General features: G+C 44.1%; 1 protein-coding gene across 1 annotated transcript in view; it reads right to left on the reverse strand.

Moving 5' to 3' along the window:
- The window catches only part of LOC141048874 (uncharacterized), a 184053-nt gene that overhangs the window by 18779 nt on the left and 147856 nt on the right, over nt 1–17418 (reverse strand). The window contains exon 13 of the mRNA XM_073544963.1: nt 11014–11177. Within this exon, the coding sequence (XP_073401064.1) occupies nt 11014–11177 (164 nt within the window). The remainder of the gene's footprint in view (nt 1–11013; nt 11178–17418) is intronic.

The following is a 17418-nucleotide window of genomic DNA, read 5'->3' on the forward strand; positions in this document are numbered from 1 at the left end:
ACCAATAAAAACGTCAACTCGTCCCGCAAAAAATAAGACCTCACATGACTCAGTGTGTCAAAATACGGAAAAATTATAGCTCTCAAAATGTGGTGATGCAAAAACTATTTTACAATAAAAAGCGTCTTTTAGCGTATGACAGCTGCCAAATATAAAAACCGCCATAAATAGTAAATCAAACCCCCCGATATCACCCCCTTAGGTAGGGAAAAATAATAAAATTAAATAAAAAGTATTTATCTCCATTTTCCCGTTAGGGTAAGGCTGTGTGCACACGCTGCGGATTAGGTTCGGATTCATCCGCGCGGATTTTGTAAAATCAGCAGGTGAAACCGCAGGTCAAAAGACCTGCGGTTTTACCTGCGGACTGCTCTGCGGTTTTGTCCTGCGGTTTTTCATCTCTTCAATAGAGGAGATGGCAAACCGCAGGAGAATCCGCAGAAAGAATTGACATGTCAATTCTTTCTGCGGATTGAAAACCGCAGATAATCCGCGCGGAAAATTCCGCACCGTCTGCACTGCGGTTTTTGATTCCCATAGGGAATCATGGTACTGTACACCGCAGCAGAAACTGCTGCGGGTCCGCAGCAGCCAAAACCGCTGCGGAACCGCAGCAAAATTTGCAGCGTGTGCACACAGCCTTAGGGTTAGGGTTAGGGCTAGGGTTAGGGCTAGGGTTAGGGCTAGGGTTAGGGCTCAGATTAGGTTTAGGGGTGTGTTGGGGTTAGGGTTGGAGTTATAATTGGGGGTTTCCACTGTTTGGGCACATCAGGGGCTCTCCAAATGCAACCTGGCGTCTGATCTCAATTCCAGCCAATTCTGAGTTGAAAAAGTCAAATGGTGCTCCTTCCCTTCCAAGCTCTGCCATGCGCCCAAACAGTGTTTTACCCCCACATGTAGGGTATCAGCCTACTCAGGACAAATTGCAAAACAATTTTTGGGGTGCAATTTCTCCTGTTACCCTTAGGAAAATAAAAAATTGGGGGCAAAAATATCATTTTTGTGGAAAAAAATGATTTTTTTATTTTCACGTCCGAGTGTTATAAACTTCTGTGAAGCACTTGGGGGTTCAAAGTGCTCACCACACATCTAGATAAGTTCCGTGGGGGGTCTAGTGTCCAAAATGGGGTCACTTGTGGGGAGTTTCAATAGTTTAGGTACATCAGGGGCTCTCCAAACGCACATGACACCCGCAGACCATTCCATCAAAGTCTGCATTCCAAAACGTCACTGCTTCCCTTCCGAGCCCCGACGTGTGTCCATACAGTAGTTTTCTCCCACATATGGGTGTCAGCGTACTCAGGCCAAATTGGACAACAACTTTTGGGGGTCCAATTTCTCCTGTTACCCTTGGGAAAATGAAAAAATTGGGGACTAATTGATCATGTTTCTGGAAAAAATACGATTTTTTTATTTTCATGCCCTGGCATTATAAACTTCAGTGAAGCCCTTGGGGGTTCAAAGTGCTCACCTCACATATAGATAAGTTCCTTAGGGGGTCTAGTTTTCAAAATGGGGTCATTTGTGGGGGGTTTCCACTGTTTAGGTACATTAGGGGCTCTCCAAAGGCAACATGACACCCGCAGACCATTCCATCAAAGTCTGCATTCCAAAACGTCACTACTTCCCTTCCGAGCCCCGACGTGTGCCCATACAGTAGTTTTCTCCCACATATGGGGTATCAGCATACTCAGGACAAATTGGACAACAACTTTTGGTGTCCAATTTCTCCTGGTACCCTTGGGAAAATAAAAAAATGGTGACTAAAAGATCATGTTTGTGGAAAAAATACGAATTTTTTATTTTCACGCCCGGGCGTTATAAACTTCTGTGAAGCACTGGGGGGTTCAAAGTGCTCACCACACATCTAGATAAGTTCCTTGGGGGGTCTAGTTTACAAAATGGTGTCATTTGTGGGGGGTTCCCACTGTTTAGGTACATTAGGGGCTCTCCAAAGGCAACATGACACCCGCAGACCATTCCATCAAAGTCTGCATTCCAAAACGTCACTACTTCCCTTCCGAGCCCCGACGTGTGCCCATACAGTAGTTTTCTCCCACATATGGGGTATCAGCATACTCAGGACAAATTGGACAACAACTTTTGGGGTCCAATTTCTCCTGTTACCCTTGGGAAAATAAAAAAATGGTGACTAAAAGATCATGTTTGTGGAAAAAATACAAATTATTTATTTTCACACCCGGGCATTATAAACTTCTGTGAAGCACTGGGGGGGTCAAAGTGCTCACCACACATCTAGATAAGTTCCTTAGGGGGTCTAGTTTCCAAAATGGTGTCATTTGTGGGGGGTTTCCACTGTTTTGGTACATCAGGAGTTTTCCAAACGCGACATGGTGTCCGATCTCAATTCCAGCCAAAAACGTCAAATGGCGCTGCTTCCCTTCCGAGCTCTGCCATGCGCCCAAATAGTGGTTTACCCCCACATGTGGGGTATCAGCGTACTCAGAACAAATTGCACAATAACTTTTACGGTCCTGTTACCCTTGGAAAAATAAGAATTGAGGGTGAAAAGATCATTTTTGTGGAAAAAATATGATTTTTTAATTGTATGGCTTTATGTTATAAACTTCTGTGAAGCCCATGGGGGTTCAAAGTTCTCACCACACATCTAGATAAGTTCCTTAGGGGGTCTAGTTTCCAAAATGGTGTCATTTGTGGGGGGTTTCCACTGTTTTGGTACATCAGGGGTTTTCCAAACGCGACATGGTGTCCGATCTCAATTCCAGCCAAAAACGTCAAATGGCGCTGCTTCCCTTCCGAGCTCTGCCATGCGCCCAAATAGTGGTTTACCCCCACATGTGGGGTATCAGCGTACTCAGGACAAATTGCACAATAACTTTTAGGGTCCTGTTACCCTTGGGAAAATAAAAATTGGGGTGAAAAGATCATTTTTGTGGAAAAAATATGATTTTTTAATTGTACCGCTGTACGTTATAAACTTCTGTAAAGCCCTTGTGGGTTCAAAGTTCTCACCACATATCTAGATAAGTTCCTTGGGGGGTCTAGTTTCCAAAATGGGGTCACTTGTAGGGGGTTTCCACTGTTTAGGTACATCAGGAACTCTCCAAACGTGACATGGCGTCCAATCTGAATTCCAGCCAATTTTGCATTGAAAAAGTCAAACTGCGCTCCTTCCATTCTGAGCTCTGCCATGCACCGAAACAGTGGTTCCCCCCCACATATCAGGTATCTGCGTACTCAGGACAAATTGCACAATAACTTTTGCAGTCCAATTTCTCCTGTTACCCTTGGTAAAATAAAAAAAATTGAACCTGAAGTATTTTTTTTATGAAAAAAGTTAGATGTTCATTTTTTTTAAAATATTCAAAAAAATTCCTGTGACGCACCTAAAGGGTTAATAAACTTCTTGAATGTGGTTTTGAGCACCTTAAGGGGTGCAGTTTTTAGAATGGTGTCACTTTTGGGTATTTTCTATCATATAGACCCCTCAAAGTGGCTTCAAATGTGATGTGGTCCTAAAAATAAAATGGTGTTGTAAAAATGAGAAATCGCTGGTCAACTTTTAACCCTTATAACTTCCTAACAAAAAAAAATTTTGGTTCCAAAATTGTGCTGATGTAAAGTAAACATGTGGGAAATGTTAGTTTTTTGTGTGCCGTATCTCTGTGATTTAAGGGCATAAAAATTCAAAGTTGGAAAATTGCGAGATTTTCAAAATTTTCGCCAAATTTCCGTTTTTCTCACAAATAAACGCAAGTTATTTGAATGAAATTTTACCACTAACATGAAGTACAATATGTCACGAGAAAACAATGTCAGAATCACCGGGATCCATGGAAGCGTTCCAGAGTTATGACCTCATAAAGGTACAGTGGTCAGAATTGTAAAAATTGGCCCGGTCATGAACGTGCAAACCACCCTTGGGGGTGAAGGGGTTAATAGAGCCATGGGGACAGAATTAGAGAGCTGAGGGATTTGCCCTAATTCCGTACAGGAGATCCCTTTAAGAGAGCCTGGGGTCAGTACCAAAGCATTTGAAGGCAATTGCCCTGACTTCCATTCCAGGGATCCCTTTAAGAGAGGCCTGGGATCGGAACCAAAGCTCTGGATGGATTTGCCCTGACTTCCATACCGGAGATCCCTTTAAGAAAGGCCTGGGGTCAGTACCAAAGCGCAGAGTGGATTTGCCCTAACTTCTATACCAATGATCCCTTTAAGAGACCCTGGGGTCAGAACCACAGAGCTGAGTGGAATGGTCCTAACTTCCATACCGGGGATCCCTTTAAGAGAGGCCTGGGGTCAAAACCAAAGCGCTGGATGGATTTGCCCTCACTTCATACCATTGATCCCTTTTAAGAGGGAAGAGGTGCCTATGGGATGGAGGATTTGTGATGGGGATATGGGCAGGGAGGGGGGGGGGATTCATTTCTGTCATGTACTCACTCCTCCTTTCTGGGGGCAGACAATGGCCGGGAGCTTATGCTCCCAGGGATGCTAGATTTCTCCCACCAGGTCAGTGTCTGCTGAGGTGTTGTCAAGTGGGAAAACTTGCTCATAGCAACCAATCACAGCTCAGCTTCTTTTAACCAGCTCTGGTGAAATGAGAGATGCTTAGTGATTGGTTGCAAGGAAAACTGTTGTTAATAGCAACCAATCAACGCTCTGCTTCTTTTGAACAGCTCTGGTGAAATGCAAGATGCTTCGTGATTGGTTGGTGATACACACATACATACATACATTCACTTTTATATATACAGATATATACCTATACTATGTGTATACATGTATTCTATCTATTTTATTTTAACCAGTCAGTGTGATTTTACAGTATCGATTTCCCTCGCATGTATAATACGGGTGAGAAAAAAACGGATGATGGGAACTGCTCCATAGATTAACATTGGTCCGAGTGCTATGCAATTTTTTTCTCGCATGGCACTCATCTGTATTTCTTTCTATTGCGACTCCGGTCTTAGGGGGATTCAGGTTCATGGGTCCTCGGCTTTAAAGGGAACCCGTCACCAGAAATACTGCTGTTAACCTGCAGATATGCTGTTAATCTGCCGATTATCAGTGTTAGGCCGGGGTCACACTGGCGAGGAATACGGACGAGTGAGAGGCGTTAAAAGCACGCATTACACACGGACCAATGATTCTCTATGGGTTTGCTCCCAACAGCCGTATATTTCTCGGGCGTATTCTATGGTCCGTGCCAATCGCAGCATGCTGCGATTGTCAGCATACTACACCCGTAATACGCCAATGCAAGTCTATGGGTGCGCAAAAAATACGCATTACACACGGACCACACATGTGACTTGCGAGAAATACGCACCCGGTGTCTTTTAGAAAAGCCGGCAATTCAGTGCGCTATACAGTAAACTCACACTGACAGGTTTAATAAAAAAAGAAAGAATAGATATAGACACATAGAATACACATATATATATATATATATATACACATACATGTCATTATGACAAACATATATATATTTATATTTCACAGAGTTCTTCATAGCAGAATAGCCGCTAATTAAATTGCCGGCTTCTATCAAATCATTCCCCAACCCGACATGAAATGACACATGGTTTACATTCAGTAACGCATTTCATTTCATGTTTTTTTATATGTCCCTGACTAATAATTAGATGAGGGTTTGTGTGCAAAATTTGGGAGTTGTAGTGGTTATTTTAAGGGGTTAATTCGTTGTTAAAAAATGCGTGGGCTTCCCATTGCCCTATAGTGGTGGCGAGTGGGTTAATCTAACAAAGGGTTAATGTCACCATTCGATTGTAAGGTGACATTAACCCTTTGTTAGATTAACCCACTCGCCACCACTATAGGGCACGAAAACCTTAGACCAGCAGGGCACCCACTATGACCCCTGCTTGGTTCATGAAGGGTGCTGGGAGGTGGATGGAGCTTAGTTTGCACTAGAGAGCAGTAAAACTGATAGGATGTCAGGATCAGTTCCCTAGAGGGGGAAGCAAAGAGAGGATATTTATGCAGCAGCCTCCTGTGAGTTGGAGCTGCTGGGGAAGAAGAGGAACAAAAGGATTAGTTCTTCAGAAGGATAGAAAGGAAAGGACGGAACATGTGGTGGAGAACTAGGACTGGAGCAAGAGCAGAGCCCTTTCCCTAAGTTTATGCGCCAAAGTCCGGGCGCCAGTATCCAAGGCTGTTTGAATGCTAATGGTTCTACAGCAGAAACTGGAGGAATAGAAGTTGTCACCACTTTATTCCCACCTAAGACTCGGCGACTCAGAAGCAACGTGTGTGAGCCGGGACATGATTGCGAGGAGTCCCTGAAGTAGGCTACAGCTACCTGTCATGCAAGTGGAGTTCTAAGTAACAGCAAGAAATAGGAACTTGAGTGTAATTCATAACTGCAAGCACTTTAGATTAGCGCTATTAAGGAGATGTTCAGTAAAAGCACAAACGGAAGGGAGTGATGGAAGGGAGTGCTCCATCTGCCTGGGAGTTGGCTGAGCCCCTCACCTGGAGGACACGGCACTGAAGGGGGCACCTGTGTAAGTCAGACATGTGAATAAAGCTTTGGAACTGCATTCAGCTGTGTCTCTGCCTTCTTCTTGCATATGCCCTTCAGCACTGCTACATCCCTTGCGTGCACACTACACCATCTACCTCAACATCTACTACAACTGTCCTAGGACTACAGCTCTGCCTGTGGAGAGCTATTACACCTCTGGTGCATCACACCATCTGTCCCAGAGGATCTGCACTGAAGCGCTGGTCCCCTTCTGACCAGATACCACTGGTGGTGTCACAAACTTATCTACACATAAACTTTATTCAGCATCAATCCTCTTATTTTACATGGACACCCAGGGCCACGGACTGGGTCGCTGCCACCGCGACACATCCCCTTTAAGACACCGGCCCAGTACCAAGTAAACCCCACAGCCCTGGGGGTGATCCATATAGTTTTTATTAGCATTAAAAAAAAGTGCACAAAACTGCTAAAAAAAAAAAAAGGTCATATGCACTGCAAATGCCAAAACACTGTGCACATGTTCAGTCTTTTTGAACTTCTTTCATCCTCCTTAGGCCATGTGCACATGCTGCGGTTTTTGCTGCGTTTCTGCTGCAGTTTTGACCGCAGCAGAACTGCAGCAGTTCTGCAGCCAGTGTACAGTAGCATGTTATCCTATGGGATTAACATTCTACTGTGCACATGCTGCGGATTTTTACCTGCGGAAAAGCTGTGTTGCTTTTTTTTTTCCGCAGCATGTCAATTGTTTCTGCGGATTCTGCTGCGGTTTGCCACCTATTCCATTGTCCAGGTGGCAAACCACAGGGCAAAACCGCAGGCCAATCCGCAGGAAAAACCACAGGTCATTTTACCTGCGGTTTTACCTGCGGTTCCGCAGATATGAATCCGCAGACGAATCTGCAGTGTGTGCACGTAGCCTTAAGCTTCAAAAGCCACAAAGCAGTTAAAACCTTAAATGTGCAACAAAAAAAGATACAAAAGACACCAAAAAGATGCTTCAGTAAAAACACCAAACACCTCCTGCATTTCCTGAAGCATCTTCCTATTGCAAAACTTAGCGGGTACCCGTTATCTAAAACAGGGTTCCCCAACTCCAGTCCTCAAGCAATTATCACCTGAGCAATACTTAGACTAAGTGCACACGCTGCGGATTAATCTGCAGATTTTTCTGCGCGGATTTGGCAAAATCCGCAGGTAAATCCGCAGGTCAAAAGACCTGCGGTTTATCTGCGGATTAGCCTGCGGTTTAGCCCTGCGGTTTCACACCTCCACAATGGAGAAGGTGTGAAACCGCTGTGGATTCCGCACAAAGAATTGACGTGCTGCGAATTTGAACCCGCAGCAAATCCGTGTGGAAAAATCTGCAGCATGTGCACAGCGTTTTTTGTTTTGCATTGATTTTCATGGTACTGTACAATGCAGAAGAAACTGCTGCGGATCCGCAGGGCCAAATCCGCTGCGGATCCACAGCAGAATCCGCAGCGTGTGCACATACCCTAAGGAAATCCTGAAAACATGATCTGTTGGTGGGCCTTGAGGACTGGAGTTGGGGAACCCTGGTCTGAAAGATGCTGTTTGCACATATCCAGAGTTGGGGAACCCTGGTCTGAAAGATGCTGTTTGCACATATCCAGAGTTGGGGAACCCTGGTCTGAAAGATGCTGTTTGCACATATCCAAAGGCTGCAAATATAATTCTTCACCAATAAGAATATTATTTATTTGAAATTTTCTGTCTTTTTTACTTGTATTATCTATATAGATTTTTATGGCCAATGTGAAATGCAGAAGCTTTAGAAAATAAAGATCTCCACCACACCTGGAAAAGGCATCTAGTCTCATGGGTGCCCCGTGTCCATGGCTAATCTTCACCTCTCTGTGTTTATACAGTCCTGGGCGCCACTGCAGATAAACTCTGTGTTAGCACCTTGTCTGTAGCAGCACCCAGGAGTGATGAGAAACGCAAGCTGCAGGAACATGGCGAGGAGAGTATCTACAAAGTCTGGTCTGGAGTTTCAATTCTTTGTGGACAAGTTGATTTTTATTGAAGTAAATAAAACAAGAATCAATGTATAAAAAGTGGTAAATGTGTCTGGTACGTCACCTTTTTACAGCAAAATATTAGTCCACTATAAACTTCATCAGCTGTTACGTGTGGATGCATGAACTAAATTCTTGTATTAGAAACTAATTCTAATACAATTAAGGCAAAAAAGGCCACAGACACAAAAGGAAGATGAAGAAAAATATGAGCTAATGCATAGGTTTAAAATAAATAAATGCGATCAGAGTCTGCAGAAAACTATCAGCGCAAATTCAACTTCCAAGTAGTTCTAAATGAAAGCTATAGTTTTCTCCATAAACAAGCAGTATAATGCTGGGTCCATATGAGTGTATGCAAAATACACTTTCCTATCTGAATAACTATAATGTGTCCATTAAACATGCACGATATACGGATGGTAACTCATATGTGATCTGTTTAATAGCCATTGACTTATAATGAGCGAGTCTGATCCAGAATATGGATTAAAAGAGAGCATGCTGCGATCTTTAACACATAGACCATCAGACCATGTGTAACACCCTTCATGTGAACCAGCTCTTGACTTACAGTGCATAGTGTGCTTGATACAACAAAAAGTAATAGGAGCGGAAGCTCACCAACGTGGTCAAATAACATATCCACTGAAATAGTGCTGAGCGGCAGGTGCAGTGTTCAGCCGGCAGATTTCAGTGGTAATAGGCAATGGAAGAGAAATACAGCACATCCATCCATAGAAAATATAAAAGAGTTAAGCTACTGTTGGTCCATTAGATTAGAAAAACACATACACATATAAAAACATAATCTGATGCATTTTGAACGGTGAACCGCTCTTAGGTCGGTATCACACGTCCTGATATTTCCGGTACCGGAAAAAAAATGGTGCCAGAGATATCTGTCCGTGTCTCGTGAATGTGATTTTTGTGGCACATGTTTGGCAACCGTGTGCAGCATCAGTACCACACGGACGGCCAGGGAAGTAGCGCTACAGTAAGCGCTGTTCCCCAGCGGCAGGTGCTGAATGTGGCTTTCATCCATCTCCCCTGCTCACTGGCAGGACAGCTTCAGCACCCGCCGCCTGGGAACAGCAGCTTACAGTAGTAGACAGTGTGCACTGTTCTCCGTGTGCATGTGTGTAGGATGTTTTGCGGCCCGTGTGTCCCGGTAAACATGGACATGTCTGCGTGTTTTGCACACGGACACATGGTCCGTGAAAACACGATGACATGTGCATAGACCCATTCATTTGCATACCAGTGTCTCTGGTACGTGAGAAAACTGTCACTACACGTACCAGAGACACTGACGTGCGGAAACGCTTAGCGGTAAAAAACGCAGCATGTTCATTAATTTTGCGGAATCGCCCGCGATTCCGCATACCATCCATTCTATGGGCAAAAACGCATGGAAAAACGCTTGACAATCGCGTCAAAAACGCGTGTCAAAAATCGCATGCGTTTTTCATTTCAAGGGCATGCGTTTCTGCTCAGGAAAAAAATGCTGCAAAAACGCAACGTGGGCACATAGCCTTAAAAAGTATCAGATAACAACAATTCATTCAGCATTTTTACTGCAATTTTCCCCATTAGGCTGGAGTCACACTGGCGATAAAAACGGTCGAATACAATGCAATAAAAATCGCATTGCATTCTAACCCATTTTATTCTATGGGACAGCTCACATCATGCGATTTTTTATCGCATCCGATCGTCGGACCGAGACAATCACAGCATGCTGCGATTGTCACCGATTTTCGGATCGGATTCCTCAATGCAAGTCTATGGATGCGATAAAAAAACGCATGAAAAACGCACCACACGTGTGACTTGCGATTAAATCGCACGACTTCTCCAAGTCAAAAGAATAGAGCATCAGGCATTGGCATTGGATGTCAATTTGATGCTTAGATGCGAATAAAATCGGTGCCTCGCCGGAAAATGGGATGACAGACGGATATCTGGCCAAGAATTCTTTGTGCGATTTCGTACCGTTAAAATGGGACCAATGTTTTATTGGTTGTGTGTGACTCCAGCCTTAAGATCAAAATGTCTTAGCATCAGAACTGAGTAATTTCCACTGCAGTTTTCTGACCATTGCCTGAATCTTTCATGCAGAAAAAAGTGTCAAAGCTACATGTGAACATACTCTAAGTGAGGGCACATATCTGTATATTAGGGTTTGCAACTCGAGACAAAAATTAATTCTAGGGATACACTGGAAAAGCTGCTCTCAGTCTTCCTGAGATTCTATATACAATTACATACAGGAAGTTTTCTGTAGAGGCTGAAGTCAGTGAGGCCAGAACCTCCACCTCACCTAAATCGTCCAAAAATTGCCTGCTCGAAAATCGAATATCATAAAAAGAGCCTGGTTGGTATTTATTGGGGGTCTGGTGTGGGGTCTGTTTTTGCTTTTGGAGTTAAGTTGTGACTGTGACATAGTTCTGAATAATCCCAGCGTAGACTTACCTCTAGACTGAATACTCTGAGGATCAATCAGTAAATCACCCATGGTGTTCGGTGGGGTCGTCTTTTTCAGTTCTGCAGCGACTTTATCCACCATCTGTCTGTGGGTCGGGGTTACTGTCTCATTTTCAAATTCTACATCCATGAAGGTCACTAAGGAACCGTTCCTGCAGAAAGGATCCGGAAGAGTCAGGTTAAAAGTGTGGAGCATCCAGTGTATTGTATGTGACAGTAGAATGGGGGATGTAGAGGAGAATTATTCCATGAGAAAGGTTCTCCTACACCAAAGCCTACATATTCTATGTAACTTATTTAGGACTAAAGGCCCCGTCACACACCGCGATCTCACTACTGAGATCGCTCATTTTGTGAAGCCACAGCGATCTCACCACCGAGATCGCTGTGTGTGACGGGGATCAGCGACCGACCCCCCCCCCCGCGCCGGGTATCACTGATCATGCACTATCGTCCTGGGCCGTTTTTTGATCGCTGGTCTCCCGCTGGCCAGCACGCATCGCTGCGTGTGGCAGCGACAGACCAGCGATCAGCGACGCTGGACGCTGGTTTCCAATATAAACATCGGGTATCTAAGAGCCACGCGGATCTTAGAAACCCGCTGTTTACCTTAGATACCAGCGTGCACGCTGGTTTCCAAGGTAAACAGCGGGTATCCAAGAGCAGCGCGGCTCTTAGATACCCAATGTTTACATTGGAAAAGGAAACCAGCTTGCTCACTGGTCCTGATCGCTGGAGTGGCTGTCTAACGATGTCCCAGTGATCCCATCCATGCCGGATCGTTGGTGGGATCGCTGGGACATCGTTATGTGTAACGGGGCCTTAACTTTGTTTCTTTGCATCCCGCCTCCACCAGTCATCCTCACACCCATCAACCTTCCATGAACTAGACATTTTCCTGCGACTATTCCTATTGCAGAGCTGCAGTCTGTTTTACCTGAGGACAAGAAGTTGCAGCCATACTTGTCCTTTTTGGTGGCCATCACTTCTGTATTTTTCATCCACTCCTGATTTTGGCTTACAAATATTGATGCAATGTACTGACCAAATATTGAACGCGTGAATGTGGCCTTAGACTGCATTCCCACGATGAGCTTTTAGTGAGTTTTTGACGCTGCAGAATTTCTGAACCATTTCTGCACCTATTATTTAAATTCGGTTACTTGTGGACTTTCATTGCATTTTTAACAAATTTTTTGACGCTGCGTTTTTTGTCTCTTTTTGGAGTGTGATGCTTTAAGGAAAGCTGTTTTTGATGCTTCCTGGTATTTGGCTTTGACAAAACTTTATTGATATACAAAGGTGTGGATTACATGGGTTTTTTTTATGTGTTTCTGCAGCGGAAACACGTTAAAATGTACGTGCATTTTTTGCCTGCAGATTTTACTAGTCTAATGCAAGTCCATGGGGAAAATTCGCACAGAAAACTTGGCATACCCGCAATAGAAATTGACTTTCTGTCGATGTGAAAAACGCACACCGCAGGTCAGTTTACTCTGAGTACAAAAAATCACAGTGGGAATGAGATTTCTATAAATCCCATCCACTTTTCTGAAACTGTAAGATGCTGTAATTTTGATGCAGGAAAAATATGCAGCATCAAAAACACACCAAAAGCTCATTGTGGGAACATAGCCTTACTTTCTTCTACATGGAATTACTGCATGATTCAATTCAGGGTTGGACTGAGCCACCGGAGAACTAGAGGATTGTCCAGTGGGCCCAGGCACTAACACCTGCTGGCATATAGGGCCGGCAGCTACCTAGGGCACCTGCTGCTCCAGGGGCCCTCAACCAGTGGCATGTTGCTAATAGCGGCACACCATGCAGCTGCTATGGGGCCCGTGAGTCAGGGGGGCCCACCTGGTGCCAGCGGAGCAGCAGCGGATTACAAGAGGCAGAAGCCGGCTGCTGCGGCTAAAGCCTGTCCCTGCTGCTAAAGAGAAATGAATATTCACTCTTCCCAACACCCACATGGGTGTGGAGAGGGGTGAATATTCATTGCACTTTAATAGCGGGCAGTGTTAGCCGCAGCTGACTGCTATCAGGGCCCGCAGCTCACACGGCCGCTATGGGGCCCATAAGTCAGGAGGTCCCTCTCCAGCGCTGCATCCCAATGTGCGCCGCATTCAACTATATTGGCATCATAGATGCCGATACAGTGGAAAGCAATAATGCAGGAGTGAACGTCAGATGACGCTCCCTCTCCCATCATTCCCCTCTGTCTCTTACACAGCAGGTGTGCGATGACGTCACTTCATTGCGTACCTGCTGCGTGTTGGGCAGACGACAGTGCAGCTGCTGATACTGGAGCAGAGCAGGAATCAGCGTGGGAACGAGGAGGAGAGGTGAGTATTGTGTTTGTTATATATCAAATATATATATATGTATATATATGTATATATATATATATATATATATATATATATATATATACACACTCACTGGCCACTTTATTAGGTACACCATGCTAGTAAGGGGTTGGACCCCCTTTTGCCTTCAGAACTGCCTCAATTCTTCGTGGCAGAGATTCAACAAGGTGCTGGAAGCATTCCTCAGAGATTTTGGACCATATTGACATGATGGCATCACACAGTTGGCGCAGATTTGTCGGCTGCACATCCCTGATGCGAATCTCCCGTTCCACCACATCCCAAAGATGCTCTATTGGATTGAGATCTGGTGACTGAGGAGGCCATTTGAGTACAGTAAACTCATTGTCATGTTCAAGAAACCAATCTGAGATGATTCGAGCTTTATGACATGGCGCATTATCCTGCTGAAAGTAGCCATCAGATGTTGGGTACATTGTGGTCATAAAGGGATGGACAGGGTCAGCAACAATACTCAGGTAGGCTGTGGCGTTGCAACGATGCTCAATTGGTACCAAGGGGCCCAAAGAGTGCCCAGAAAAAATTCCCCACACCATGACACCACCACCACCAGCCTGAACCGTTGATACAAGGCAGGATGGATCCATGCTTTCATGTTGTTTACGCCAAATTCTGACCCTACCATCCGAATGTCGCAGCAGAAATCGAGACTCATCAGACCAGGCAACGTTTTTCCAATCTTCTACTGTCCAATTTCGATGAGCTTGTGCAAATTGTAGCCTCAGTTTCCTGTTCTTAGCTGAGAGGAGTGGTACCCAGTGTGGTCTTCTGCTGCTGTAGCCCATCTGCCTCAAAGTTCGACGCACTGTGCGTTCAGAGATGCTCTTCTGCCTACCTTGGTTGTAACGGGTGGCAATTTGAGTCACTGTTGCCTTTCTATCAGCTCGAACCAGTCTGCCCATTCTCCTCTGACCTCTGGCATCAACATGGCATTTCCGGCCACAGAACTGCCGCTCACTGGATTTTTTTTCTTTTTCGGACCATTCTCTGTAAACCCTAGAGATGGTTGTGCGTGAAAATCCCAGTAGATCAGCAGTTTCTGAAATTCTCAGACCAGCCCTTCTGGCACCAACAATCATGCCACGTTCAAAGGCACTCAAATCACCTTTCTTCCCCATACTGATGCTCGGTTTGAACTGCAGGAGATTGTCTTGACCATGTCTACATGCCTAAATGCACTGAGTTGCCGCCATGTGATTGGCTGATTAGAAATTAAGTCTTAACACACAGTTGGACAGGTGTACCTAATAAAGTGGCCAGTGAGTGTATATATATATATATAAATCAGTGAGTCCTGGTGGCCATAAGACTGTAGGACTGCGGGGCTGGATTATATTCTGTGGGGGGGCTACAATATATTCCATGTGGGGCTTTATTATATTGTGTGGGGGGGGGGACTGCATTATACTTTATGAAGGGTGCTGCATTATTCCATATGAGAGGGGTTGCATTATACCCTATGGGGGGGCTACATTGTATTTTGTGGGGGGAGGTATGCATTATATTCTGTCTGAGGACTGCATCATACCAAATGAGGGGGCTGCATTATATTCTGTGGGGGGCTGCATTATATCCTATGCGAGCTAGCCATACCGTACAGAAATAAAAGGGCTAGGAACAGGAGAACACCAATGTGGCTAAATAAGGATGTAAAAAGGGCAATAAATAACAAGAACAAGGTTTTTAAGAAGCTAAAACAAGAAGGCAATGAAGAAGCATTAAAAAGTTATAGAAAAAAAAATAAAATGTGTAAAAAACCAAATACATTTAGCAAAAGTGGAAACTGAGAGACTCATTGCTAAGGAAAGTAAAACAAACCCCAAACTATTCTTTAATTATATAAACAGTAAAATGATTAAAATTGATGGTGTCGGCCCTTTAAAGAACAATGAGGGAGAAATCATAGAGAGCGATGTGGGAAAAGCAAATGTTTTAAATACTCTTTTCTCAACAGTGTTCACACAGGAAAAGGATTTGCCAGGGGAAATGCAGAGTGATAATGTAAACTCCCCATTAAGTATTACCTGCCTAACCCAGGAAGAAGTGCAGAACCGCCTTAGTAAGATTAAAATTGACAAATCACCAGGCCCTGATGGCATTCACCCTCGGGTATTAAGGGAGTTAAGTAATGTGATAGACAGGCCTCTATTCCTTATATTTAAAGACTCTATAGAAACAGGGTCTGTTCCTTTTGATTGGCGGCAAGCAAATGTGGTACCAATATTCCAAATGGGGTGTAAAAGGGAACCTGGAAACTATAGGCCGGTAAGCTTAACATCTGTTGTGGGTAAAATTTTTGAAGGGTTTCTAAGGGATACCATTATGGAATATCTCAATGTTAATAAATGTTTAACTCCATATCAACATGGATTATGAAGGATCGTTCCTGTCAGACTAACCTGATCAGCTTCTATGAGGATGTAAGCTCTCAAATGGACCAAGGAGAATCATTGGATGTCATTTATCTCGACTTCTCTAAAGCATTTGACACTGTCCCACATAAAAAGATTGGTAAGTAAGAGGAGAAAGCTTGGGCTAGGGGAAAATGTGTGTAGATGGGTAGGTAGCTGGCTTAGTGATAGAAAACAAAGAGTGGTTATTAATGGGGCATACTCAGATTGGGCCAGGGTTACTAGTGGGGAACCACAGGGTTCTGTATTGGGCCCCCTACTATTTAAAATATGTATTAATGATCTAGTGGATGGCTTACACAGTAAAATATCAGTATTTGCAGATGATACAAAACTATGTAAGGTAGTTAACTAGTGTTGAGCATTCCGATACCGCAAGTATCGGGTATTGGCCGATACTTGCTGTATCGGAATTCCGATACCGACTTCCGATATTTTTTCAATATCGGAATTCGGCATCGGAATCGGAAGTTCAAAATGATTGACAGCCTGACGTCATCATGATGCGCGGTGTGTGCGCATCATGATGCGCCGTCATTTCGGGCCTTCCGGGGGTCTCTGCAGGCCTGCCGGGGGGCTGTGTGGACTGCCCGGGGTCTGTACCGGCCTGCCGGGGGGCTGTGCCGGCCTGCCGGTGGTCTGTGCACCCTGTGGGGGTCTGTACCGGCCTGCCGGGGGGCTGTGCCGGCCTGCCGGGGGGCTGTGCTAATGTCCGGGGGTCTGTGCAAGCATCGTCCGATGGGACAACAAGTCCCATCGGGCGATGCCTGCTACCATGACAGTGATTGACACATTAGCCAATGATGGGACAGTAGTAGTCCCATCATCCGGCTAATGTGTTAAATGTTAAAAAAAAAAATAAAAATAAAATACTACATGCATGCTACATGCATGCTACATGCATGCTACATACATACTACATGCTACATACATACTACATATATACTACATGCATGCTACATACATACTACATGCTACATACATACTACATATATACTACATGCATGCTACATACATACTACATGCTACATACATACTACATATATACTACATGCATGCTACATACATACTGCATGCTACATACATACTACATGCTACATACATACTACATGCTACATACATACTACATATATACTACATACATACTACATACATGCTACATACATGCTACATACATACTGCATGCTACATACATACTACATACATACTACATACATACTACATGCATGCTACATACATACTACATACATACTACATGCATGCTACATACATACTACATACATACTACATGCATACTACATGCATGCTACATACATACTACATGCTACATACATACCACATACATACTACATGCTACATACATACCACATACATACTACATGCTACATACATACTACATATATACTACATGCATGCTACATGCTACATACATACCACATACATACTACATGCATGCTACATGCTACATACATACTACATATATACTACATACATACTACATACATACTACATACATACTACATGCATGCTACATACATACTACATGCATGCTACATGCATGATACATACCACATACATACTACATACAT

Source organism: Dendrobates tinctorius, unplaced genomic scaffold (genome assembly GCF_039654945.1).
Source record: "Dendrobates tinctorius isolate UK_male_01 unplaced genomic scaffold, ASM3965494v1 ptg000138l, whole genome shotgun sequence".
NCBI classification, from domain to species: domain Eukaryota; kingdom Metazoa; phylum Chordata; class Amphibia; order Anura; family Dendrobatidae; genus Dendrobates; species Dendrobates tinctorius.